This window comes from Rana temporaria, chromosome 6, assembly GCF_905171775.1.
Source record: "Rana temporaria chromosome 6, aRanTem1.1, whole genome shotgun sequence".
Taxonomy (NCBI): Eukaryota; Metazoa; Chordata; class Amphibia; order Anura; family Ranidae; genus Rana; species Rana temporaria.
Genome location: NC_053494.1, coordinates 63,026,592 through 63,051,586, shown reverse-complemented (window position 1 = coordinate 63,051,586; position 24,995 = coordinate 63,026,592). Strand labels below are relative to the sequence as shown.

General features: G+C 41.5%; 1 protein-coding gene and 1 long non-coding RNA gene across 2 annotated transcripts in view; one reads left to right on the top strand and one right to left on the bottom strand.

Annotated features, from left to right (window-relative positions):
• The window catches only part of XYLT1 (xylosyltransferase 1), a 421,691-nt gene that overhangs the window by 358,144 nt on the left and 38,552 nt on the right, over positions 1 to 24,995 (top strand). The window contains exon 7 of the mRNA XM_040356908.1: positions 13,425 to 13,601. Within this exon, the coding sequence (XP_040212842.1) occupies positions 13,425 to 13,601 (177 nt within the window). The remainder of the gene's footprint in view (positions 1 to 13,424; positions 13,602 to 24,995) is intronic.
• LOC120943543 lies at positions 20,982 to 22,085 on the bottom strand. The gene is made up of 4 exons (XR_005750293.1): positions 22,019 to 22,085; positions 21,734 to 21,900; positions 21,254 to 21,350; positions 20,982 to 21,167 (listed from the first exon to the last, which is right to left on the bottom strand). It is a non-coding gene; the product is annotated as an uncharacterized LOC120943543 (long non-coding RNA).

The following is a 24,995-nucleotide window of genomic DNA, read 5'->3' as shown; positions in this document are numbered from 1 at the left end:
AATAGGAATAGTGTGGGCAACTAATAGTTGCATAAAAGAGGCAAATATAGCTCAGCTAAACAGGAAGTATATGTTCCTTTAAGATACTTCACAGCAAGCAACTGAGGACACAACAGACAATCCCAAGTAGTATGTTAGTTCTTAGTAAGCCAGAGTCAATTACAGCAATTGATTAGAAGTAATATTTGTAGCAGGTAATAATAGGCACTACAAGTAAAACAATTGCTACTTATCCGTTTGCAGAGCTTCAGTCTTGCTGTATGTTAGCAGCTGTGGGATTCCAAGATCCCCTCATTGGTTGCCAGTAAAAGACAGAATCACTTTCAAGGCACTCTGCCTAATGCATGAGTGTATTCAAGGAAACGCCCCCCAATATCTATGCGAAAAAATAAAAGCCCACAACCCCAATCGCATTCTGCGATCCACCAATCAAAACCTACTCCAGATATCCAAAGCCAGATACAAGTCCAAAGGAGATCGAAGATTTGCAGTCCAGGGACCTCGGCTGTGGAACGCGCTACCAACCACCATCCGATTGGAGTTGGACCACTTGGCCTTCAGGAGAAAGATTAAAACCCATCTCTTCTGGGTGCAGGGTGCAGGGTGTCAGGAAGGAAGATCTCTTTAAGGTGTCCCCAGAATTGGCAGCATTAATGCAGTGAAGGCATTAGCTAGTTGGCCATAGAGTCCAGTATAGCAAGTTTTGTAGTATGGGGATTGATGGTGCCAGTAGTTCTATAGTAGCCAAGTCAGCTATGGCTGACAATAATAGAACCCCCGTTTGAATGGGGCTGGAAACATTTATAGGCAGGCAGCAGGTGATTGAGGTGCAGCGGTGATCCGCGGCGCACTTCCGCGTTCCAGGCTGGAACGCACGCGACACCGGGCGATGACGTCATTGCACGGTGGCCGTATGCGTTCCAACGTGGAACTCAATACGGCGCCTGTTACACTGGTGTGGCTCGATGTACCAATAGTATTCCTGAGAATACTACCTTGGAGGTCCTTTTCCTCAATTTAGCTTGTAAGTCACTAAAATCATTCTTTAGGACACTCCATCTGCCTCTGACTTTGTAATTGGTGCTAACGTGCACCATGACAGCTGGGTCTTCCCCAGCCCCACCCTGTAATCTGTCCACCAGATCCCTGATGTGCCAAACCGAGCGCCCGTAGACAGCATACAGTTCGTCACTTCAGGTCTTTGTCACAGATTACCCTCTCTGTCCTTCTAAGAACTGAGTCCCCTATCACCAGAACCTGTATTTCCCTTTGCTTCCCCCCTCACTCTCACTGGAGGAGTTCTTCCCCTGGCAGCTAGGGGAGTCCCTCAGTTCCAGCAGTGCTGTTGAACCCTTCTTGACCAGTTGCTACCTTGGGTCTATTGAAACATGTTTCCTGTGTTGCTCACCTCACAGTATGGCTGGTTTTGAATGTCTCATGGTTAAAGATTGTCTTGTACTTTAAGTGTCTTGTACTGTACAACTAAGAAACTAGGATTTTTGACTTCCAGTCAAATCAATTTATTGGATTATATTACAGGACAGGAGGCCCCTACCCTCTTTTTTTTGTAAAATATTACGATTGCAGTTGTCAATTTTGTAACGCAGGGTATGAATAGCTAATTTAGTGTGATCGGCTTCATCTGTGTTAAGCTTGTCATCATCATAAATCTTTCCCAAACCTTAAGGCTTGGTTTACGCTGAAGCAAGGAGTGGGTCTTACAGCAGGGATCCGGTGCGTCCCTGTTCACCATTTCAGGTTTGATTTCAGTCCCAATTTTTGGCTGAATTCGGACCTGAAACAGATCAAAAGATCTGCAATTCGCACTGGAACCGTTCCGGAGATGTGTGAACTGGCTCCATAGACAGCCGTTCACAATCTCCTGACATGCGAATTGGATTCATGGAAACATGCATCCAATTCCCAGTGGTGTGAACCCAGCCTAAAAGTGTATGCTTTGAGAATTTCATGGCTGTGTTGGTAAATGGCATAGGTTAACTACAATCATAAACACTTAGGCCTAGTACACACGAGAGGATTTATCCGCGGATACGGTCCAGCGGACCGTTTCCGCGGATAAATCCTCTCGAGGATTTCAGCGGATTTGGATCCGATGGAGTGTACTCACCATAGGATCGAAATCCGCGCCGAAATCCCCTCGCGATGACGTGTCACGCCGATGACGCGGTGATGAGCGCAACGCTGTCATATAAGGAATTCCACGCATGTGTCGAATCATTACGACGCATGCGGGGGATCCCTTCGGACGGATTGATCCGGTGAGTCTGTACAGACCAGCGGATCAATCCGTTGGGATCGATTCAAGCGGATAGATTTGTAGACATGTCTACAAATTTTTATCTGCTGGAATCGTGAAATTCCCGCGGATAAATATCCACAGGAATGTACACACCATAGAATCTATCCGCTGAAACCGATCCGCTGAGATTTTTCAGCGGATGGATTCTATGGTGTGTACGGGGCCTTATAGGTTACATGGTCATTGCCTGTAAAATATTATATTTCATATTATTTCACCATTCTTTTTATCACCCATTACATGACCTTGATGTCTCAACTAGTGTAAGGCTGAGAGCTTTAGAAACCAGTTAGTATTTTAGCCTACACTTGTATGAAGATGAAAGATTCAGAGTAAATAGCATGGATACCTTGAAGACCTTGCAGTGCAGATAGAACATGTGTTAAAAAGCAACTCACTCTGTAGCATAGCAACCTTTATAAAGAACAGTCAGTTCAGGATCAATTAAGTTAAACCATTTTATCTTTTTAAGCAGCTAGTATGAACACTTTAAAAAAGCAATTTCATGTTTTGTATGACCATCTTGGGTGAAGGCTATAACATCCGTAGTAATCTTATTTTTATGCAAAGGATTTTATCCTCTACACAGTGTAATGCAACAGAGGTATTCAGTGATGTGTCTCTGATGCTGGAACCCAAGAAGAGGGGCTGAAAATAATTGTCTCTGTTGACCTTACCCCTATATTGGAGAATTTTCCTGTAATCATTCAATTTATGAGTATGAGGAGAACTGATAAGTAAAAATTGTAGTTTTCTGTTAGGATAAAATGCATACCTCTGCAGATTCGTTTTTTTTATTGTGATGGCTAGAATAGCCATCACAATAAAAAAAACGAATCCTCTCCTAGTACATTTATTTTCATTGAAATTGATTTAAAGCCTCGTACTTACGACCGGTTTTCCCGACAGGAAAACTGCCAGGAGAGCTTTTGGTCAGGAAAACCGGATGTGTGTATGCTTCCTCGCAGTTTCCCCGTCAGGAAAACAGCCGGGAAAATAGTGAACCTGCTCTCTATTTTCCCGTCGGGATTTCCAGCATTTTTATTTTTCCACCAGATCTATTACTTACCTATGGGAAACACTGTGAGGCAGTGCCGATGGAGGATACACACGGCCGGGATTCCCGGCCAAAGCTCCATGGCAGTTTTGCTGCCGGGTTCTCGGCTTTCCCCTCAGTTTTCTCTGCAGACTTTTTACCGCAGAGAAAACCGAGCGTGTGTAAAGGGCTTAAAGAGTTTAAATTAATGCAAAGCAGTGTCCTAAGATGGCTTTTTCAAACTCTACGAGAAACTTAAAGAAGAACTTAACTAAAATAGACCCCCACAGCTCTCGCCATCTTAATTGGTCAGTCACTTTCACAGAGCTCAGCTTTTTCCTAGCACCTACATGATTAAAAAGAAAATGCTAGTAGGGAGGGTAGAAGCATTTATAGCAGAGGAGGCACAGAGAGGGGAATTTACTAAGACTGGAGCATGTGTACATGGCAACTGATCATCATCTAGCTTTGATTTTAAAGTGACCTAGCTAAAGCTGGTTGGATACTATGCACAGCTTCTCCGGATTCTGTCTGCTGCAGTTTTAGTAAATTCTCCCCAGTGTCTCTCCTGCTACCCAAAAGACATACGTTCTGCTTTAAATTAAATAAAACTTGCCACATCAAAAATATGTGGGGTTCCATTGGTAATTATATTTATTTAATGGCTTCAAAACTTTGCAACACTGACCCATAACAAGTTTATTGATTAAAAACTTTGACCTTCCCTGCTTTCATGTGTGGCCTTTGCTTGAGTGTAAGGCAGTTAAACTTCACCTCCCTCATAACTACAACTAGCAAATCGAGTGACTTACCATCTTCTACACCCTTAAAAAACGTTACTTTACTGCCCACCCGGCACTGCTCAACCTTTATTTTTAATCTATTTTATTATTTTACATTTTATAAAAAATAAACCAAAAATACATTAAACATTTGTAGGATTGGATAATAGAATACCTTATCAAAGAAATAAAAGAACCACAATATTCACTCATATATCAAAAATACACCTCCATCTAACTATATTTTTTATCTTTGTTACAATATTGAACCAACCCTATTCCCTAGGAACAGATTTTTCTGTGCTAAACAACAGAATAATACCTTAAATCCCCTCGTATTCTACGTGCATTCTGTACCACAGGGTTCTTATACTTCCATAGTCATAGGTTTCCCCTCTAGATGTCTGTTAATATTGGGTTATAACTTTGCACTATTCTCTCTTTAACAATAAAAAAAAAGTCAAAGGTCAAAGTCTGGTCCTCTTCCTAGTTTGCATGTACTCTTCAGCCCTGCTGCAGCGATGCTACATATAGGGGCTCGCCTGCGATATTCCCCTGAATTATTGCATCGGTTGCTACTGGCAAGAGATGTCTTGCTGTGTGGATTGTAGGGCTGCAGTCGCAGAGAAACAGTGTTATACCATGGAGGGGAATGCCTGCTTTACAGTTTCAGTGCAAGTACATTTCCAGAGCGTGGCAAAGAAAGAGTTAACTCAGGGAACTTGACTACACGAGAAGCGGAGCTCCCAGTGTTGCACCAGCATCTCTACTACAGAGATGTCTGCTACACAGTCGCCAGTAACAAGACATTTTCAAGAAGTAGTAGTGAAGAAGTTAATTCAGCGCACTGGAGAAGGAGTGCATTTTATCACCAAAAGTATTGGGATGCCTGCCTTTACACGCACATGAACTTTAATGGCATCCCAGTCTTAGGGTTCAATATTGAGTTGGCCCAGCCTTTGCAGCTATAACAAGTTCAACTCTTCTAGAAAGGCTGTCCACAAAGTTTAGGCGTATGTCTATGGGAAGGTTTGACCATTCTTCCAAAAGCGCATTTGTAAGAACAGGCGCTGATGTTGGACGAGAAGTTCAAGAAGTTCAAGTTCCTCCACCCCAAACTCGCTCATCCATATTTTTATGGTCCTTGCTTTGTGCACTGGTCCAAATCATTTGGTAAAGGGGGATTGTGGTGAGGGGATATTTTTCATGGGTTGGGCTTGGCCCCTTAGTTCCAGTGAAGGGAATTCCTAAGGCATCAGCATACCAGGGCATTTTGGACAATTTCATGCTCCCAACTTTGTGGCAACAGTTTTGGTGTTGGCCCCTTTCTGTTTCAACATGACTGAGCACCAGTGCACAATCAAGGTCCATAAAGACATTGATGAATGAGTTTGGGGTGGAGGAACTTGACTGTCCCGACTTAGACCCAATAGAACACCTTTGGGATAAATTTGACTGTGAGCCAGGGCTTCTCTTCCACATCAGTGCCTCACCTCACAAATGTGCTTCTGGAAGAATGGTCAAACATTCCTATTGTAAAGTTTGGGGACTATAGCTCCGCGGGACTAAGTGCATAAACCGTTTAAAGAAAAAGGCTTTTATTTACAAACAAACCAAAAATAAGGCTTCACTCAGCACACAGGGAAAACTATAAAACAAAGTCCAATTAGCTTCAGCATAAAATAAAGTCTGCTTGTCTTCAGCACGAAAATAAGTTAAAGAAAAAGCACATACAGTTTGTTTGTAGATGGGTCTTCGCCCCAGAACTTCAAAAGTCCTTGCTGTATCCTTAACAGCTCCCAGCAGACGCACAGCTCATCTCCACAGGTGTGATCCCCATAATCCTCCTCATCACACCTCCAGCACCACTTCCTGTTTTATGAGCTGTTCTCTGGAGGTGTGTGCTGACTCCCAGTGGTCAGGGGCGAAGGCTCTTTCCCCCCCGAATAGCACTTTAGAGCCTCTGAAATTCCAGGCCCCAAATGACTCTATCAAGACAGAGAGGACAGCAAGTCAGTCCTTTCTGGATTAACTCTTTTGCCGGAAATCCCTCACCCATTTTGGGTGACCCCCTGAACACACTCACAGCTCTCTTTAAAGGGACCACAACCCAAAAACTGGTGCTTTATAGCACCCATCCAGGACCCAACATTGGCATCCTGTACACTATAGACACACTCCTAAACCTTGTGGACAGCCTTCCCAGAAGAGTTGAAGCTGTTATAGCTGCACGAGAAGCGGAGCTCCCAGTGTTGCACCAGCATCTCTACTACAGAGATGTCTGCTACACAGTCGCCAGTAACAAGACATTTTCAAGAAGTAGTAGTGAAGAAGTTAATTCAGCGCACTGGAGAAGGAGTGCATTTTATCACCAAAAGTATTGGGATGCCTGCCTTTACACGCACATGAACTTTAATGGCATCCCAGTCTTAGGGTTCAATATTGAGTTGGCCCAGCCTTTGCAGCTATAACAAGTTCAACTCTTCTAGAAAGGCTGTCCACAAAGTTTAGGCGTATGTCTATGGGAAGGTTTGACCATTCTTCCAAAAGCGCATTTGTAAGAACAGGCGCTGATGTTGGACGAGAAGTTCAAGAAGTTCAAGTTCCTCCACCCCAAACTCGCTCATCCATATTTTTATGGTCCTTGCTTTGTGCACTGGTCCAAATCATTTGGTAAAGGGGGATTGTGGTGAGGGGATATTTTTCATGGGTTGGGCTTGGCCCCTTAGTTCCAGTGAAGGGAATTCCTAAGGCATCAGCATACCAGGGCATTTTGGACAATTTCATGCTCCCAACTTTGTGGCAACAGTTTTGGTGTTGGCCCCTTTCTGTTCCAACATGACTGAGCACCAGTGCACAAACAAGGTCCATAAAGACATTGATGAATGAGTTTGGGGTGGAGGAACTTGACTGTCCCGACTTAGACCCAATAGAACACCTTTGGGATAAATTTGACTGTGAGCCAGGGCTTCTCTTCCACATCAGTGCCTCACCTCACAAATGTGCTTCTGGAAGAATGGTCAAACATTCCTATTGTAAAGTTTGGGGACTATAGCTCCGCGGGACTAAGTGCATAAACCGTTTAAAGAAAAAGGCTTTTATTTACAAACAAACCAAAAATAAGGCTTCACTCAGCACACAGGGAAAACTATAAAACAAAGTCCAATTAGCTTCAGCATAAAATAAAGTCTGCTTGTCTTCAGCACGAAAATAAGTTAAAGAAAAAGCACATACAGTTTGTTTGTAGATGGGTCTTCGCCCCAGAACTTCAAAAGTCCTTGCTGTATCCTTAACAGCTCCCAGCAGACGCACAGCTCATCTCCACAGGTGTGATCCCCATAATCCTCCTCATCACACCTCCAGCACCACTTCCTGTTTTATGAGCTGTTCTCTGGAGGTGTGTGCTGACTCCCAGTGGTCAGGGGCGAAGGCTCTTTCCCCCCCGAATAGCACTTTAGAGCCTCTGAAATTCCAGGCCCCAAATGACTCTATCAAGACAGAGAGGACAGCAAGTCAGTCCTTTCTGGATTAACTCTTTTGCCGGAAATCCCTCACCCATTTTGGGTGACCCCCTGAACACACTCACAGCTCTCTTTAAAGGGACCACAACCCAAAAACTGGTGCTTTATAGCACCCATCCAGGACCCAACATTGGCATCCTGTACACTATAGACACACTCCTAAACCTTGTGGACAGCCTTCCCAGAAGAGTTGAAGCTGTTATAGCTGCAAAGGGTGGGCTAACTCAATATTTAACATTTAAGTGAAACATTTACCCGTAGTATTCTTACCACTGCTACATGTGACAGTTCAGCTCAGGGCTGCTGGTTGTTAAGGAGCCAGCACCTGCAAGTGTTCTAACAACCATGACTCACCTCTGCTGTCAGCGGGGATTCCCCAATGACAACAGAATGTAAACAAAATAGCTGAGAGTTAGAAAAAAAAAACGCTTTGTGGTTTTCAACCCAATGGATTTGGGGGGGACTTTATGCCAAAACTAAATTAAAATATTGTGAGGGCTCCCTTAAACCATAAAGGGGCCCCCCAGATCCCACCCCCCCAATTCCAATGAGTATGGTGTACTCAGTACCCCTACTCATTAACCAAAAAAATTACAAGTGTAAATAAAAACAGTATACAGTTCTTGATAAACTGTAGATTGACCTTTAATTTTCATTTTTTTTTTAAATGCAAAAAAAAAAAACACACGCTGACCGCTCCTGATGCTTGGCTCCCAACAACTGACACACCGCTTCCCTCCACTGCTTAACCATTTCTACACCAAACCTATTTTTGACACTTGTTTATAAGTTAAATCAGTATTTTTTGCAAGAAAATTACTTGGAACCCTCAAACATTAGATATATATTTTTAGCAAAGACTGGTGGTCACTTCAATATTTTATGTCACACAGTATTTGCGCAGCGGTCTTTCAAACACAATTTTTGGGGGGAAAATACATAGTTACATAGTAGGTGAGGTTGAAAAAAGACACAAGTCCATCAAGTCCAACCTATGTGTGTGATTATATGTCAGTATTACATTGTATATCCCTGTATGTTGTGGTGGTCGTTCAGATGCTTATCTAATAGTTTTTTGAAACTATCGCTGCTCCTCACTGAGACCACCGCCTGTGAAAGGGAATTCCACATCCATGTCTCTCTTACAGTAAAGAACCCTCTATGTAGTTTAAGGTTACACCTCTTTTCTTTTAATTTTAATGAGTGGCCACGTGTCTTATTAACCTCCCTAGCGGTATGATTCTTTCCGATTTTGCTTGCTGAAAGCGGTACCATTATTTGCAAGGAAATTTGGTGTTTTATACTGTAGGCCTGTAATTTTTAGGAATAACTCACTTAAATCTGTCCAAACAATAGTCTAGTAGGCAACCCGGGTATGAATTTTTTTTAAAAACAAAATTATAAATTATAATATAATAAATAATTATAAATAATTATAACAAATAATAATATAATTATAATAAAAATTATTCAATAATGTAATCAACTCAAAATCACTGAAATTTGCTCAGTTGCAGAATTGTCGCTGTCATTACTTTTATTTTTTTATGACGAATTTCCCCACAAATCGCTATTGCACAATTCTGCAAGTGATTATAATTTATTATCGCTGTTTTCTAGCTGCTCTAAAACCATTTTTGACATAAAGGGACACTTTTGGTTGCTATGGACAATCTACAGTTTGCAGACAGAAAGAACAGTTTTTATTATATAAAAGAACATGTAGGGCACTGGGCAGACCACTAGGGACAAAGGGGGATGTGTATTTTTTACATACAGTACTGTAATCTATAAGATTACAGTATACTGCATGTAGGTTGTTTGGTTACCTTTTTGAATTTGGCGCCGTTCTCCGCCCCCGTGCGTCGTAACGTTGCAGGGAACGGAGATCGGCGGCACACAGAGGCACTGTGTGAATCAAGCGAGGTCCCACTCGCTCACACAGCACGGTGGCATCGCTGGATCCAGGGACAAGGTAAGTAACTTTGTCTGTGGCTGCAGCGAGGCGAGCCCGAGTCTGACTCGGGGTTACCGATCGCAGCACAAAAATGTAACCCAGAGTCAGACTCGGGAATACCGCTAGGAGGGTTAAACTCCCTTCCACTAAAATGTTTTATCCCTATTGTGGGGTTACCAGTACGGTATTTGTAAATGTAAATCATATCCCCTCTCAAGCGTCTCTTCTCCAGAGAGAATAAGTTCAGTGTTAGCAACCTTTCCTCATAACTAATATCCTCCAGACCCTTTATTAACTTTGTTGCCTTCTTTACTCGCTCCATTTCCAGTACATTCTTCCTGAGGACTGGTGACCAGAACTGGACAGCATACTCTAGGTGCGGCTGGACCAGAGTCTTGTAGAGTGGGAGAATTATTGTTTTATCTCTGAAGTTGATCCCCTTTTTAATGCATGCCAATATTATGTTTGCTTTGTTAGCAGCACCTTGGCATTGCATGCCATTGCTGAGCCTATCATCTACTAGGACCCCCAGGTCCTTTTCCATCCTAGATTCCCCCAATACATTTCACTGAATTAGAAAAAAACTAACTGGTAAAGTTATCCCAATATTTTTGTATATTGTGAAAGATGATGTTACGCCGAGTAAAGAGATACTCAACATGTGGCCTGGTATGGTATGGTTCATGCTTGCCCCCCTTCCCTTTGTCCCCCTGCATGTTCAAATAAGGGTCTGGTTTGGATTTTGAATTTTGGGGGGGGTCTTTACTTATTTTTTATTTTTGCCGTGAGGTTCCCTTCAAAATCCATACCAGGCCCAAGGAGCAATCATTCGTTAAATAGTGAAACTTATTTAACAAATGTTTTTGTTTACTTTTTATTTAACTGGCTCTTTACTAGGTTTATATAATATTTACTGAAAGTTTACCAACAAAAGTCTATTGAGCGTTTCCATAGCGCATGTGTTATTTGGATACATGACCCAAATATCAATATGCGATATCCTTTAGTGTATTGTGCCCATTTTGTCATCAGGTACAGCAAACTGTTTTTTTTTTTTTTTTTACTTTCATGATAAATGTTTTATAAGAACTAAATGAAAGCTGACAAGAATTGATAAACTGCAATATAATAAATGTTTGCTTTTGGGCTTAATACTGCTTTAAATACGTCTGACAGTTTTGCCACCCCTAGTGGTCCATGCCCGAAATGGAATTATTACTATAACTGCCATTCAGAAAAGCAAGATGTACCTTTGAACTGCTTATTATAGCTCACGCCCCCGCACTGCATATATAAATGGGTATATGAGAAGACATACACTTAGCTGCATACACTAAACTTCCTTCCTCCATATGTTTTACAGACTGTTTGAAGATAAATAAACCCATCTTGGAGTGCACATTTTCCATTTAAGTCAGCAAACCACAGATGCACTTGTAATTAGAAAGGCGCTGAAGAAAGTAGACAGTCTATCCAAAAGTTTAGATATATTTTATTTTTCTCTCCTTATTTTTATCAATTTAACTTAAACAAGTTACAGTAATCACTATGACTCAGATTAGCTTATTGTCTTCTCTCTGTTACTGGCTTGTTCTCAGTATAAATTACATACTGCAAACAGGCAATTTTTTCAACATAGAATATATCTAGTTGGCTGAATGCTTTATAAATGACAAAAATGCATTGCCAGTAACTAGAAATAGTGGACATCCACACAGATATATTCCTTTACTACCAAGGGCAAAAACTCTGGAAAGGTTTAGATATTAAACTGGTGTCCAACTCTCAGAGATTAGAAATCCAATCTTGTCCCACACCACGATGACCAAATGTGGTGTTCTCATTTAAGACATAGCTAATAAACTGGTTATTATTAAGTATAAAGAAATAATTTATTGGGCTGCAATGGTATCATTAATCCTCCTTCACTACTCAAGTATGTACTTTGCAGCCTGACTTGGAACAAGTACTGTATGTACTTTTCAATTGTCCATGTGAAATTGACTATATACCTAGTCTGGACCAGTGCTCTAGACATTCAGAAATGGCAAAGGTGGCTCTGATAAAAAAGAAAATCTGACAGACTTCCCTCACATATCTTTGGTAGCTGGTCAGGTTCTCTTGTTAGCTAAAGAAGGAGCCTCTTCTTTCTTGTAACTTGAGTGAAGGGATAGGTATGGTGAACAGTGCATTATAACTATAATTTTAAAGTTGACCTGAACTTTGGGAGCTTTGCCTAAAAAAGAGACAAGCAGACATAAAAGGGCTAGTGTCAGTCATAGGGCAAGGCTGTACTCCTTATGTCATATCTGCCATCCTCATAACTGGTTGTATGATGATCGATAAAGAAATAATGAAGCATAAGCAGTAGGAGTGGTTCAAAAAGCACAGATCTTCAGAACGAATGAAGCAGAAGAAAGGAGATGCTGACACTGTAGCTTTCTCTCCAGCAAACATCACAGTGGTGACATCAGCAGACCTCATTCTAAACCTTGTGAGATTAGCAGTCATGGGCATACAGTTTTTTATTCTTACATTGTAGATGTATAATTATGAAGGTTCAATGCACAGGAGTGCCTAGGCACAGGAAGTGCACTGTTATTTTCCAGGAGAAATTTAAATGTTTCAGGGTACCAACATTTTTAGTTTGTTCCCTATAACATAGTGAATTTTCACATTTTAAGTTCACTTTAAAGCTTTTTCGCCATCTAATTCTAGGGTGATTCTACCAACCTATACTCACATAGAAAAGAGGTAAACACCCGGTAAGGGGAAGTTGGAGCTACGTAGGCTTCATGCACAGTAGGCGTTTACTCAGTTTCCATTAACACCTTTTTTCCTTGCAAGAAAGAAGCTTCTTCAAAACATGCCAAAAGCCGCATTTTGTACACGCATTTTGACACATTTAGACAAGTTAAGGCACGTCAAGTATTTAAGCATTAATGGATTTGATTGGATAATAATTGAATATGGCCATTGGAATGAATGAACACTCAATCGCTAAACACGTCCATCGTTTACTCACACCTAAACACGTTTAGAGATGCAAAGCACTTTTTCTGTGTTGGTGGTGTTTTTTTTTGTTTTTTTTGTCTGCCTGTAAATGCTCCTCTTCTAGCTGTAAACACATATGTGTCCATGGACACATAGACTAACATAGAGGGGCATTTACAGGCAGAAAAAAAGTCTGTTTTGTAAAGAGGAAGTAAAGCCTGATGATGTATCACATAGTAGCCCATTATGTGACACTTACCTGCCAGAGAAGCCCGTGATGTCACCGTCTTCCTCCATGGCAGCGAGCATCCATTCTTCACCCCTCTTCTTCTGGGGGCCGCGAACTCCAGCTCTGTGACTGGCCAGAGTCACATGACGCGGGTTCCACCTTTAACGGCAAGACCCCGGCTTAAAACTGCACAGGTTGCCCTTTCAAGATGGCGCATGCGCCGTTGAAGGCGTCGCTTGGGGAAATTGCAAAAATCTCAGAGACAGTGTAGGTCTCGGAGATATTGCAAGCACCTAAAGGTAAGCCTTAATCTAGGCTTACCTGTAGGTGTAAGTTCTCCCTGAGGGTTTACAACCACTTTAAGCCCTGTGTTCATAAATCCTTACAGTGGATTATAAATACAAATATCTTTTGAATTGGTGTGGGATTTACAATGTTTATTTAAGCAAAACTTTATCTCTTACCACATTCCACAGTAAAATGTATTTATTAACATACAGAAATAATGGGATAGGTGTTTCTTTTTAAACATACTGTTGACTTTCCTAATGACTCTCAGCCCTCTAATATTTTTCTTCTTTTCAGTCCTTCTTTCATACGGTGTTAGAAAACAGCCCTTACTGTGACACCATGGTTGACAATAATTTGCGAATTACAAACTGGAATAGAAAACTAGGCTGCAAATGTCAATACAAACACATTGTTGACTGGTGTGGCTGCTCTCCAAATGACTTCAAACCTTCTGATTTTCACCGCTTTCAGGTACGTTTTTTTTTTTTTTATTACAATCAGTCATCTTCTAATGCCTTTATTTTTTATTTAATTGTAACAAAGCATGTCAAATGCGATGAGAACTTTGGTGAGAATAGTTTCATATAAGCCTTCCTCATATGACGTTGCGCCTTCTTAAGCCACTAGGGGGCACACAAAGCGTCACTGGGGACCCGATAAAAGTGCCCTGTAGGCAATTGGTTAATGTGCATGATCCGGGCACAGGTTTACTTTACGCTTTGACAAGTAAAAATTGAACACCCCTAACCCCCCTTTTAGTAATTTTGTTTATGATCCAAGCATTGCTATATCAAGCCAGTGTTATAGTGTTTACCCCATAGGTGTTAAAATCATAATCTGAACCACCAAGGATCATCGCATGCCTCTGGGTAACTTTACTTTAACTTCCTTTAAATATTCTTGTCTTTGCTTTCTAAAGGTGCCCGGAATGCTGCCTGAGCATTAAATGTATGCAAATAAACATAATTTACATTCAGCAAGCCTTGTATCTGAATGAATTTATGTTCACACTTAATGGATGTTTTGACAACTAAAGGCAAGAGTTGGACAGGTCTAGTCTTGAGCATTTATCTTTCAGCTAAGATGTATCAATGTGGAATCAGCACAGCCGCGACCTTGATTTGTTCTGTATCCACTTACGAAGGTCAGGAAAAAAAAAATGCAGCAATAGCTCAGCTCATATAGCAGACATGGACTTCAGCCACAATATTGTAAACGTCAAGTGCCCATAAATGTTTAACCTGTGGCATATTCCTAACAATCTTTTTATTATGACTCTTTTATTAACAGAATGTCCTGTCCAGAATGTTATGTTGCCATTTCCCTAGAACTGGGGTGTTTGTAATTTGATTTCTCCACTGATGTGACCACATGAACATCCAGAAAACAGTATCCTCAGCTGTAAAAGCATATAGATCCTGTAAAAATCAATGCTTCCTTCTGTAATTTAGTTGGCATCGTCTAGACATAATTAAAAGCCTAAGTTTGTGCAGAGTTACATTCTTTGATCATTATGTGTAACATGGTTAGCAAAATGCCTAAACCATTGCTTTTTTAAAGGCATATACATTTTTACACTCACCTGCTGGGCTATTATCCAGCCAGGCATCTGGGGTTCATTTTATATAATTAATCTGTGCTCTCTATTTCTCTTCTATGACCACCTGCTGCTGTATCTATATCACCATATATATATTAACCACTTCAGCCCCAGAAGAATTGGCTCCTCAATGACCAGAGCATTTTTTTGCGATTCGGCACTGCGTCGCTTTAACTGACAATTGCGTGGTCAAGCGATGTAGTACCCAAACAAAATTGTCATTTTTTTCCCCACAAATAGAGATTTCTTTTGGTGGTATTTGATCACCTCTACGTTTTTTTTTTTGCGCTATAAACAAAAAAAGAGCGACAATTTTGAAAAAAACACAATATTTTGTACTTTTTGCTATAATAAATAGCCCCATTTTTATTTTATTTTTTTAAAAGCTAATTTTTTTTTTTTCAGTTTAGGCCGATGTGTATTCTTCTACATATTTTTGGTAATAAAAATCGCAAAAAGCGTTAATTGATTGATTTGCGCAAAATTTACACATTTTTGGGACCATTGGCATTAGTGCTATAAAATGCACTGGCAGGGAAGGTAACGCTAGGGGGCGATCAAGGGCTTAACTGTGTTCCCTAATGTGTGTTATAACTGTGGGGCGGAGGAGACTCACTATAGGAAATGACAGATCGTGGTTCCTAGCTATTAGGAACTCAGGGATCTGTCTCTCTCCTCTCAGAACAGGGATATCTGTTCTGCCTCTCGTGGCCAGCGGTCATTGCAACCGTCGGTCACCGATGTGCAGTGGGCGCGCCCGTTATCCCACTTAAAGGGGCCGACTTACAGGTAGGACAGCCCACGGGAATGAGCCGACCAGCCGCCGTAAACTGACGGCGCCTGGTTGGCAAGTGGTTAAACTCTTAAACTTAAGTGTACAAATTAACAATAAATATAGAATATATGTAAGAGGTGAATACAAAATTTCCAGGGCATACAGCTCTTGCACTTGTTCTAAAATCATCAAAAACCTATATTACAATCTTACAGTCAGATCTGCCAAAATTTTAAGTCACTACAGTTTTTGTAGCTGCCGACTTTTACTGAACAATCAATCACCTGTCCAGGGATTCAGCGCTGTCCTCACCTGGTCCCGACACTGGGATTTTAACTGTGGGCAGCCGGCTGCGACTCATTGCAGCTTCCCTGCAGGCTGGCCACCGTGTTGTGCTTTGTAAATGGTCTTACAGTGAATCAGGCTTAAATTATCAAAAAATTTTAATTTTTTATCAGGCTTTGTAACTTCATTTATACAGTACATGTTGTATGTTTGTCTTATACTGCATTACTAATCCCTAAATGTAGTAGCTGCATTTGTTTTCTTTTTCAATGCCCTTTTTTCTTTCATTTCACCTGGTGATCCTGACAGTAACACACTTCCTGTCCTACAGTGACAACTTTTGCATCTACTGTATGAAGGAGCAGTAATATCATCTAGGACAGGAAGTGTGTTAGGGCTACAGAATATTGCTCCCTCTTCTCTTCTCATAACATAGGAAGGTGTTCTGTAGTTTACAGTGGTAAACTAGACAGCGCTGTTAACACTTCTTAAGATAACAGTGCAAAATGCATAGGAACTTAAAGGTTTACTGGATTTGAAGCAGGATCAATTGGTATTTGTTTTCACTTTAAACAGATATAATAAAATGCTTTTGTATGTATATCTAACAGAGCAAAAGGAGGCAAGTAAGACCCCTTTCACACTGGGGCACTTTTCAGGCATTTTAGCACTAAACATAGCACCTGTAAAGTGCCTCTCATGCTTCCAAAATGCCCACTGAAATGGGCAGTGCCGCAACATGGATGCTTTTAACCTCTTCTTCAGAGTGAAAGTGAGCAGAGGTTGTGGAGGATCGGAGTTCGGTGTCAGTATCCATCTATGACTGCAAGGATTGGGGAAGTTTTTCAGTGGATCCTTCTGTGAATAGCCATTGATGGCCAATGTTCTAGCCTGATTGACCCCTGGACTGAAAAGCCAGGGGTCTATTTATTTTGGTGAGTGGGGACACAGGAGGGGTGTGTGATGCACCTGAAAGTTTGAAGCACTACTGCCCTTTGATGTTTGGAGCACAATCTGCACAATTGATATGGATGTTTTCACCTACCAATTTGATTTGTATGTAATGTTTGCAAAAGCGCCCTGCTAGCAGCCGAAAAGCACCACTAAAACGACAGTAAAGCACCGCTAAAACTAGTGGCGCTTTACCGTTAACGCCGGGCACTTTCAGTGTGAAAGTAGCCTAAGAAAAGATAAATTGTTAGTTATTACTATTTAAAAAGTATCTAATCTATGACACTTTTGACACCTTTTGGGAACCAGTGACACAAATACAGTGATCGGTGCTAAAAAATATGCACTGTCACTGTACTAATGACACTGTATGGAAAGGGGCTAACATCAGGGGCAATAAAAGTGTTAATTGTGTGCCTAACCAGTGTTTATGTGAACTGTGTAAGGTGCTTTTACTAGGGGAAGAGATTAAATGTATTCCCTGCTTTGCAAGGACACTAAATCCATCCCTTTCCTCCTGTCAGAACAGCGATCTGCCTTGTTTACATAGATAGATCACAGTTCTGTGTCTCTGCCTGATGATCGGCGGGTGCCGACGGACAATGAGTACCTGGCACCAGCCGATCGGCTTCCACTGTGTGTAATCATGCACACCCCCTACCCAGAAGTGCGGAATCGCCTATATATGCATGATCCAGTGCACAGCTGCTGCTCTGTAACAGTAACTGCTATAGTGCAGATGGCAAGTGGTTAATGTCACTTTAAACTAAAAGTAAAACAATGCCACTGAGTTATCTCATATTGTTTAGTGATTTGGGCCTTTTTTCGTCTTATCCATGAAGCATCTATGAATTTTGCCAATACGTTTATTTGAGCAGCAAGTTTACACTTGTAGTCAGTTCACTAAAGAATACAATGGGCATTTTTTCATGTTGTTGTACCATATGATATTTACAATTTTTTTGATCAAATATACTATTTGTTAACTAAAGATTTGGTCATCAGATAAACTTCTTGCGTTTAATGATATAATAGTCATTTTTTTAATTTTGGATGAAAAAGTGAATTTACAAATATTCTTGAATGGATTTTTGCTTCTTATAATACTACTAACATCCAGCTGACACTAATTGTGAGGCTCGGTGAGGTATCTATTGACAATAGTAGAAAATAGAGCTATTGAGAGAAAATAGCATGTAGTCAGAAAGTATACACATTCATGGAAAACACTCAGAAGGTATATTATTGACCTATTGACAGTTGTTTACAAAAGTGGATATTTGTTGTAAGAACTATGAGTCATTTTGTAATGTTGTGTAGGTGGCCTGGGCTTGCATGTTCCACAAAATGTTATATATATTTATATATATGTGTGTGTATATATATTAGGGCTGTGGAAATTAAAGATTAATTCCTTCATTAATCGTACATTTTTTTGATCAATCAAAATTCTTTTAAACGGTACTAGTGGTGCAACGGATCGTAAATGATCCTTGGTCCGAACGGGTCACCATATGCAGATCGGCACACCACGTGATCCGCAGAGCTCTGCTGCCCATAGGAAAGGCCGCAGCTTCGGCCTAGCTCCCGGAGCAGTGGCCATCTTGGTCCACCCGGCGGCGGCCTAGGTGAGTCTAGAGCGGCGCGCTGACGTCATCACCCGGCCTCAACTGCTCGTGTTTGGCCAGCTTATCTGGAAAGACTAAGCAAGCACTAATCTTCCTATACAGTGGGGAAGATGTGGACCATATTACAGTGGGGAGATGTCTGTGGATTACAGTGGGGGAGATTGTGGATATTACAGTGGGGGAGATTGTGGATATTACAGTGGGGGAGATATCTTTGGATATTACAGTGGGGGAGATATCTTTGGATATTACAGTGGGGGAGATTGTGGATATTACAGTGGGGGAGATGTCTGTGGATATTACAGTGGGGGAGATTGTGGATATTACAGTGGGGGAGATTGTGGATATTACAGTGCGGAGATGTCTGTGGCTTTTACAGTGGGGAGATGTCTGTGGATATTACAGTGTGGGAGATTGTGGATATTACAGTGCGGAGATGTCTGTGGCTATTACAGTGGGGAGATGTCTGTGGCTATTACAGTGGGGAGATGTCTGTGGATATTACAGTGGGGGAGATGTCTGTGGATATTACAGTGGGGGAGATTGTGGATATTACAGTGCGGAGATGTCTGTGGCTTTTACAGTGGGGGAGATGTCTGTGGATATTACAGTGTGGGAGATTGTGGATATTACAGTGCGGAGATGTCTGTGGCTATTACAGTGGGGAGATGTCTGTGGCTATTACAGTGGGGAGATGTCTGTGGATATTACAGTGGGGGAGATGTCTGTGGATATTACAGTGGGGAGATGTCTGTGGCTATTATAGTGGGGGAGATTGTGGTTATTACAGTGGGGGAGATGTCTGTGGCTATTATAGTGGCGGAGATGTCTGTGGATATTACAGTGGGGAGATGTCTGTGGATATTACAGTGGGGGAGATTGTGGATATTACAGTGGGAGAGATGTCTGTGAATATTACAGTGGGGAGATGTCTGTGGATATTACAATAGGGGAGATGTCTGTGGATATTACAGTGGAGGTGATTGTGGATATTACAGTGGGAGAGATGTCTGTGGATATTACAGTGGGAGAGATGTCTGTGGATATTACAGTGGGGGAGATGTCTGTGGATATTACAGCTGGGGAGATGTCTGTGGATATTACAGTGGGGGCGATTGTGGATATTACAGTGGGGAGATGTCTGTGGATATTACAATGGGGGAGATGTCTGTGGATATTACAGTGGGGGTGATTGTGGATATTACAGTGGGGAGATGTCTGTGGATATTACAGTGGGGAGATGTCTGTGGATATTACAGTGGGGGAGATGTCTGTGGATATTACAGTGGGGACTATATATGGTGGTGATCCGAAAAATGTATGTGCGTTATAATTAATTGAATTAATTTTTAATCAGTAACAGTCCTAATGTGTGTGTGTGTATATATATATATATATATATATATATATATATATATATATATATATATATACAGTGGGGATTGAAAGTTTGGGCACCCCAGGTAAAAAAATTTATTAATGTGCATAACAAAGCCAAGGAAAGATGGAAATATCTCCAAAAGGCATCAAATTATAGATTAGACATTCTTATAATATGTCAAAAACAGTTAGATTTTATTTCCATCATTTACACTTTCAAAATTACAGAAAACAAAAAAATGGCGTCTGGAAAAGTTTGGGCACCCTGCAGAATTTATAGCATGCACTGCCCCCTTTGCAAAGCTGAAACCTGCCAGTGTCATGGATTGTTCACAATCATCGTCTGGGAAGACCAGGTAATGTCAATTTCAAAGGTTTTAAATGCCCAGACTCATCTGACCTTGCCCCAACAATCAGCACCATGGGTTCTTCTAAGCAGTTGTCTAGAAAACTGAAACTGAAAATAGTTGACGCTCACAAAGCTGGAGAAGGCTATAAGAAGATAGCAAAGCGTTTTCAGATGTCAATATCCTCTGTTCGGAATGTAATTAAGAAATGGCAGTCATCAGGAACAGTGGAAGTTAAAGCAAGATCTGGAAGACCAAGAAAAATATCAGACAGAACAGCTTGCAGGATTGTGAGAAAAACAATTAAAAACCCACGTTTGACTGCACGATCCCTCCAGAAAGATCTGGCAGACACTGGAGTTGTGGTACACTATTCCACTATAAAGAGATACTTGTACAAATATGGTCTTCAAGAAAACCTCTTCTATGTCCTCACCACAAAAATCAGCGTTTAAACTTTGCAAATGAACATATAGACAAGCCTGATGCATTTTGGAAACACGTTCTGTGGACCGATGAGGTTAAAATAGAACTTTTTGCCCGGAATGAGAAAAGGTACGTTTGGAGAAGAAAGGGCACAGAATTTAATGAAAAGAACCTCTGTCCAACTGTTAAGCACGGGGGTGGATCAATCATGCTTTGGGGTTGGCACAGGGAACATTTCACGAGTAGAAGGAAAAATGGATTCAATAAAATTTCAGCAAATTTTGGATGGTAACTTGATGCCATCTGTGAAAAAGCTGAAGTTAAAGAGAGGATGGCTTCTACAAATGGATATAGGGTACTTGAGTCTGAGGTCCCCGAACCAAAGAGCCAAGAGGGAGCAAAAGGGGGCCAGTTAGGACTGTCTCGGTACCAGTATAGAGGTTACAAATTAGAATAGAGATATATAAAAAATTAATTTTTATTCCACAAAACATAAACATGACAGACAATTAAAGAATTAAAATAGTCACAACCGAACAACACCAAAACAGGGGTCCCTGGTAGGGGAAAACATTGCGATGAGTTGAGGGTTGTGGCAGTATCTCAACTAGTTTCGCGGGTAAACCCGCTTCGTCAGGAGAAGATCTAGAAATAGTGACACAGTATATCAGTAATGGATTGAAAAACATTGTAAATAAACAAAGGGAAAAGACACGGGTATAACTGCTCACCTAAAAACAGGTCCGCCGATGGGGTACAGCAAGCGGGGCCAGACAAATCCCCCCACGGTGACCAAAAGGGGACACATGTATGAAGGGACCTATTTGTCTAGTATAAACAAAATATGTATGAGCGCTGGAGCCAAACCTCAGGTACACAGGGGGGGGGGGGTGTGTGTGGAGGGGTGGAAGCACGCGTGGACGTAAACCATGAAAAATATATAAGGCGGTAAAGGGTGAAAATAAAGTGTGGAAATAGTGAGTGAGGGGGGAAAAAGAGCATGGGACCAGGGGAGAAAGGTGGGGGGGGAGGGGGAGGGGGAGGGGGTAAGGGGAATTGCCGATTGGGACCAGGGAAACCAGGGAGGGAGGAAGGGAGAGGAAGACAGGGAAGGAAGGGGGGGGAGGGGGGGTGAATGGGTGGGTTGGTGAGGGGATGATGGAACTAGTGAGTGAGTGCAATAAAATATGAAGAGTGTAGTGTATAGATACCTTGATAATAGAAAAGGTAATGGTGAATAAATGGGTCCCGGGAGCAGGAGCCCAAGCAAGGCACATGTTGGGGTACAGCTGTGCCACGTGAATGGGTGTAAGTTGTTGAAGGGGATCAAAACCATGTCCCACAGGTGCATCAAGGTAGTGATGCAGCCTGAGAATTCCTGTGGGGGGGATTAAAAAGATTATGTGAATGGGACAAAGGGGAGGGGGGTGGGGAATATGTGATAGTGAGGTTGGCTAAAGCAGACATAGGGTGTATAAGCAGAGAGAGGGACTTACACTGGGCTGTGTAGAGCCACAGCCATCCCGGGTTCCAGCGGATGGTGATCCCTGGAGAGGGAAGGTCGCAGAAGCCGTGCTGCAGCGTCACTGGAACAGGACCGTGCGCGTGACGTCAGCGCGGATGCAAGCGCTGCGTCATGTGTCAGTGTCAGCAAGGTGGGGGCGGAGGCCCGCACTAGGACACTGCCGCGTGATGTACAGCTCCGAAAGGGGATAATGATCCTAAACACACCTCAAAATCCACAGGGGATTACATCAAGAGGCGTAAACTGAAGGTTTTGCCATGGCCTTCACAATCTCCTGACCTTTCAACATAATTGAAAATCTATGGATAGACCTTAAAAGAGCAGTGCGTGATAGACAGCCCAGAAATCTCAAAGAACTGGAAGACTTTTGTAAGGAAGAATGTGCAAAGATACCTCAAACAAGAATTGAAAGACTCTTGGCTGGCTATAAAAAGCGTTTACAAGCTGTGATACTTGCCAAAGGGGGCAGTACAAGATATTAACTTTTGCAGACACCATTTTTTTGTTTTCTGTAATTTTGAAAGTGTAAATGATGGAAATTAAATCTAACTTTTTTTGACATATTATAAGAATGTCTAATCTGTAATTTGATGCCTTTTGGAGATTTTTCCATCTTTCCTTGGCTTCGTTATGCACATTAATACAAAGTTTTACCTGGGGTGCCCAAACTTTTGATCCCCACTGTATATATACATACACACAGTAGCTCACAAAAGATAGTACACCCCTCACATTTTTGTAAATATTTTATTATATATTTTCATGTGACAACACTGAGGAAATTACACTTTGCTACAATGTAAAGTAGTGAGTGTACATAAGTGTGTATAACAGTGAAAATTTGCTGTCCCCTCAAAATAACTCAACACACAGCCATTAATGTCTAAACTGCTGGCAACACAAGTGAGTACCACACTAAAATCCCTGCATCTCCAGACATCTACGATCTAATACTGTACTAACTTATCTAGTCCTGTAAAGAAGAAATCAGTATACATACCTTTTTTGAAGCCGATCCGATTCAGTCTACAGCGGCGGAAGCTTTGCAGAGGACACAGCCGACAATGGCTGTAAAATGAATGGGGACTTACTATTACTATGGTGCTTCTGTTGTCGGATGTGTCCTCTGCACCCAACTGCACACTAAAGCCACGGCTGACAGCTCATCGTGGGATCAGGTCGGATCAGGTTCAAAAAAGGTATGTATACAGATTTCTTCTTTACAGGGCTAGATAGGTTAGTGTTTGATTGTGGATGTCTGTAGATGCAGGGGTTTTAGTGTTAGGGTAGACTTCTGCTTTAATGCAGAGAACGCATTAACCACTTCAGCCCTCGCAACGTACCCATATGTCACCAGAATATGATTAAACCTTTTATCGTTGAAACCATAAAATTGAATAGGGGGTGTACCATTGTCCTAGTGTTTTGATATAGATAGAGGGATCTCAGGGATTCCCCACAACCCCAAAACTCCAATGAAAAAATGTGGGCGGGGAGGACTATACCGGTACTGTTTTGTATAGGTTCAAAAACCTGAGTAATTCATATTGAGTAAATTTAAAAAGATTTATTTACATACAGACATTGTAGACAAAAAATAAATGAAAACTACATCACATTGAAACGCATTTACAGAAATACAAACTTGACCACAATCTGGTCACCGGTTGTGCAATCCCATTTCTTAACAAAAAGGGGTGGGGTGTCGGTGAAGAAATTGGAATCATGAGACCAACAGTCTCTAGTCTCGACTAGTTTTGCTTTCGCTTCGTCAGGAGACGGTCTAAAATATGACATAAAACATTAAAAACAACAACACATCAATGTTTATCTATATCGGGGGTTTATGTGAAAAACATCCCGAGAAATCATATGATATGTAGTAGGGGAATTTTTTGTCACATCATGTCTCCTACCTAGAGGCACAGCATCCCTTAGCCCCAGAGAGGGGGTCCCAGACAAACGGTGGATAGATATCTCACACGTGAACCAAGACCAAGTCTTTGAGGTAGACCTGGATAATAAGAATGTATATCAGTGATAATAGTAAGTTAATTACAAATTGTATCAGTGATTGTGGTGAGTATAGATAGCTACTGAAAGGTGCAGTAGTGTGAACCACTCAGAGGGAAACTCCCATACAAAGAAGAAAACATCATAGAAATGTTCCTCATAGAGGAAGCTAAAATCCAGTCAATTTTCCTTCCCGGGTCTCGGGTATAATTCAGTACATGGTGGTGTGACAGACACCCCCCCCCCCCACTTCACCTTTACCCTCCCAGTCCCTTCCCGGTGTTTTCGCTCCTTGGATTTTATAAAATCCGTTTACCCATGTTCATCTTCCCTCTCCCCTTTCCCCCCCTTTTCCCCCCCTCCCCCCCCCTCATTTTTCATAATCTCCCCCCCCCCCTTTTTTCACTTTAATATTTTTCTTTTGTCGTTTTTTCCTTTTTTCCCTTTTCACTAATTGACTGGATTTTAGCTTCCTCTATGAGGAACATTTCTATGATGTTTTCTTCTTTGTATGGGAGTTTCCCTCTGAGTGGTTCACACTACTGCACCTTTCAGTAGCTATCTATACTCACCACAATCACTGATACAATTTGTAATTAACTTACTATTATCACTGATATACATTCTTATTATCCAGGTCTACCTCAAAGACTTGGTCTTGGTTCACGTGTGAGATATCTATCCACCGTTTGTCTGGGACCCCCTCTCTGGGGCTAAGGGATGCTGTGCCTCTAGGTAGGAGACATGATGTGACAAAAAATTCCCCTACTACATATCATATGATTTCTCTGGATGTTTTTCAAATAAACCCCCGATATAGATAAACATTGATGTGTTGTTGTTTTTAATGTTTTATGTATGTTTTATGTCATATTTTAGACCGTCTCCTGACAAAGCGAAAGCGAAACTAGTCGAGACTAGAGACTGTTGGTCTC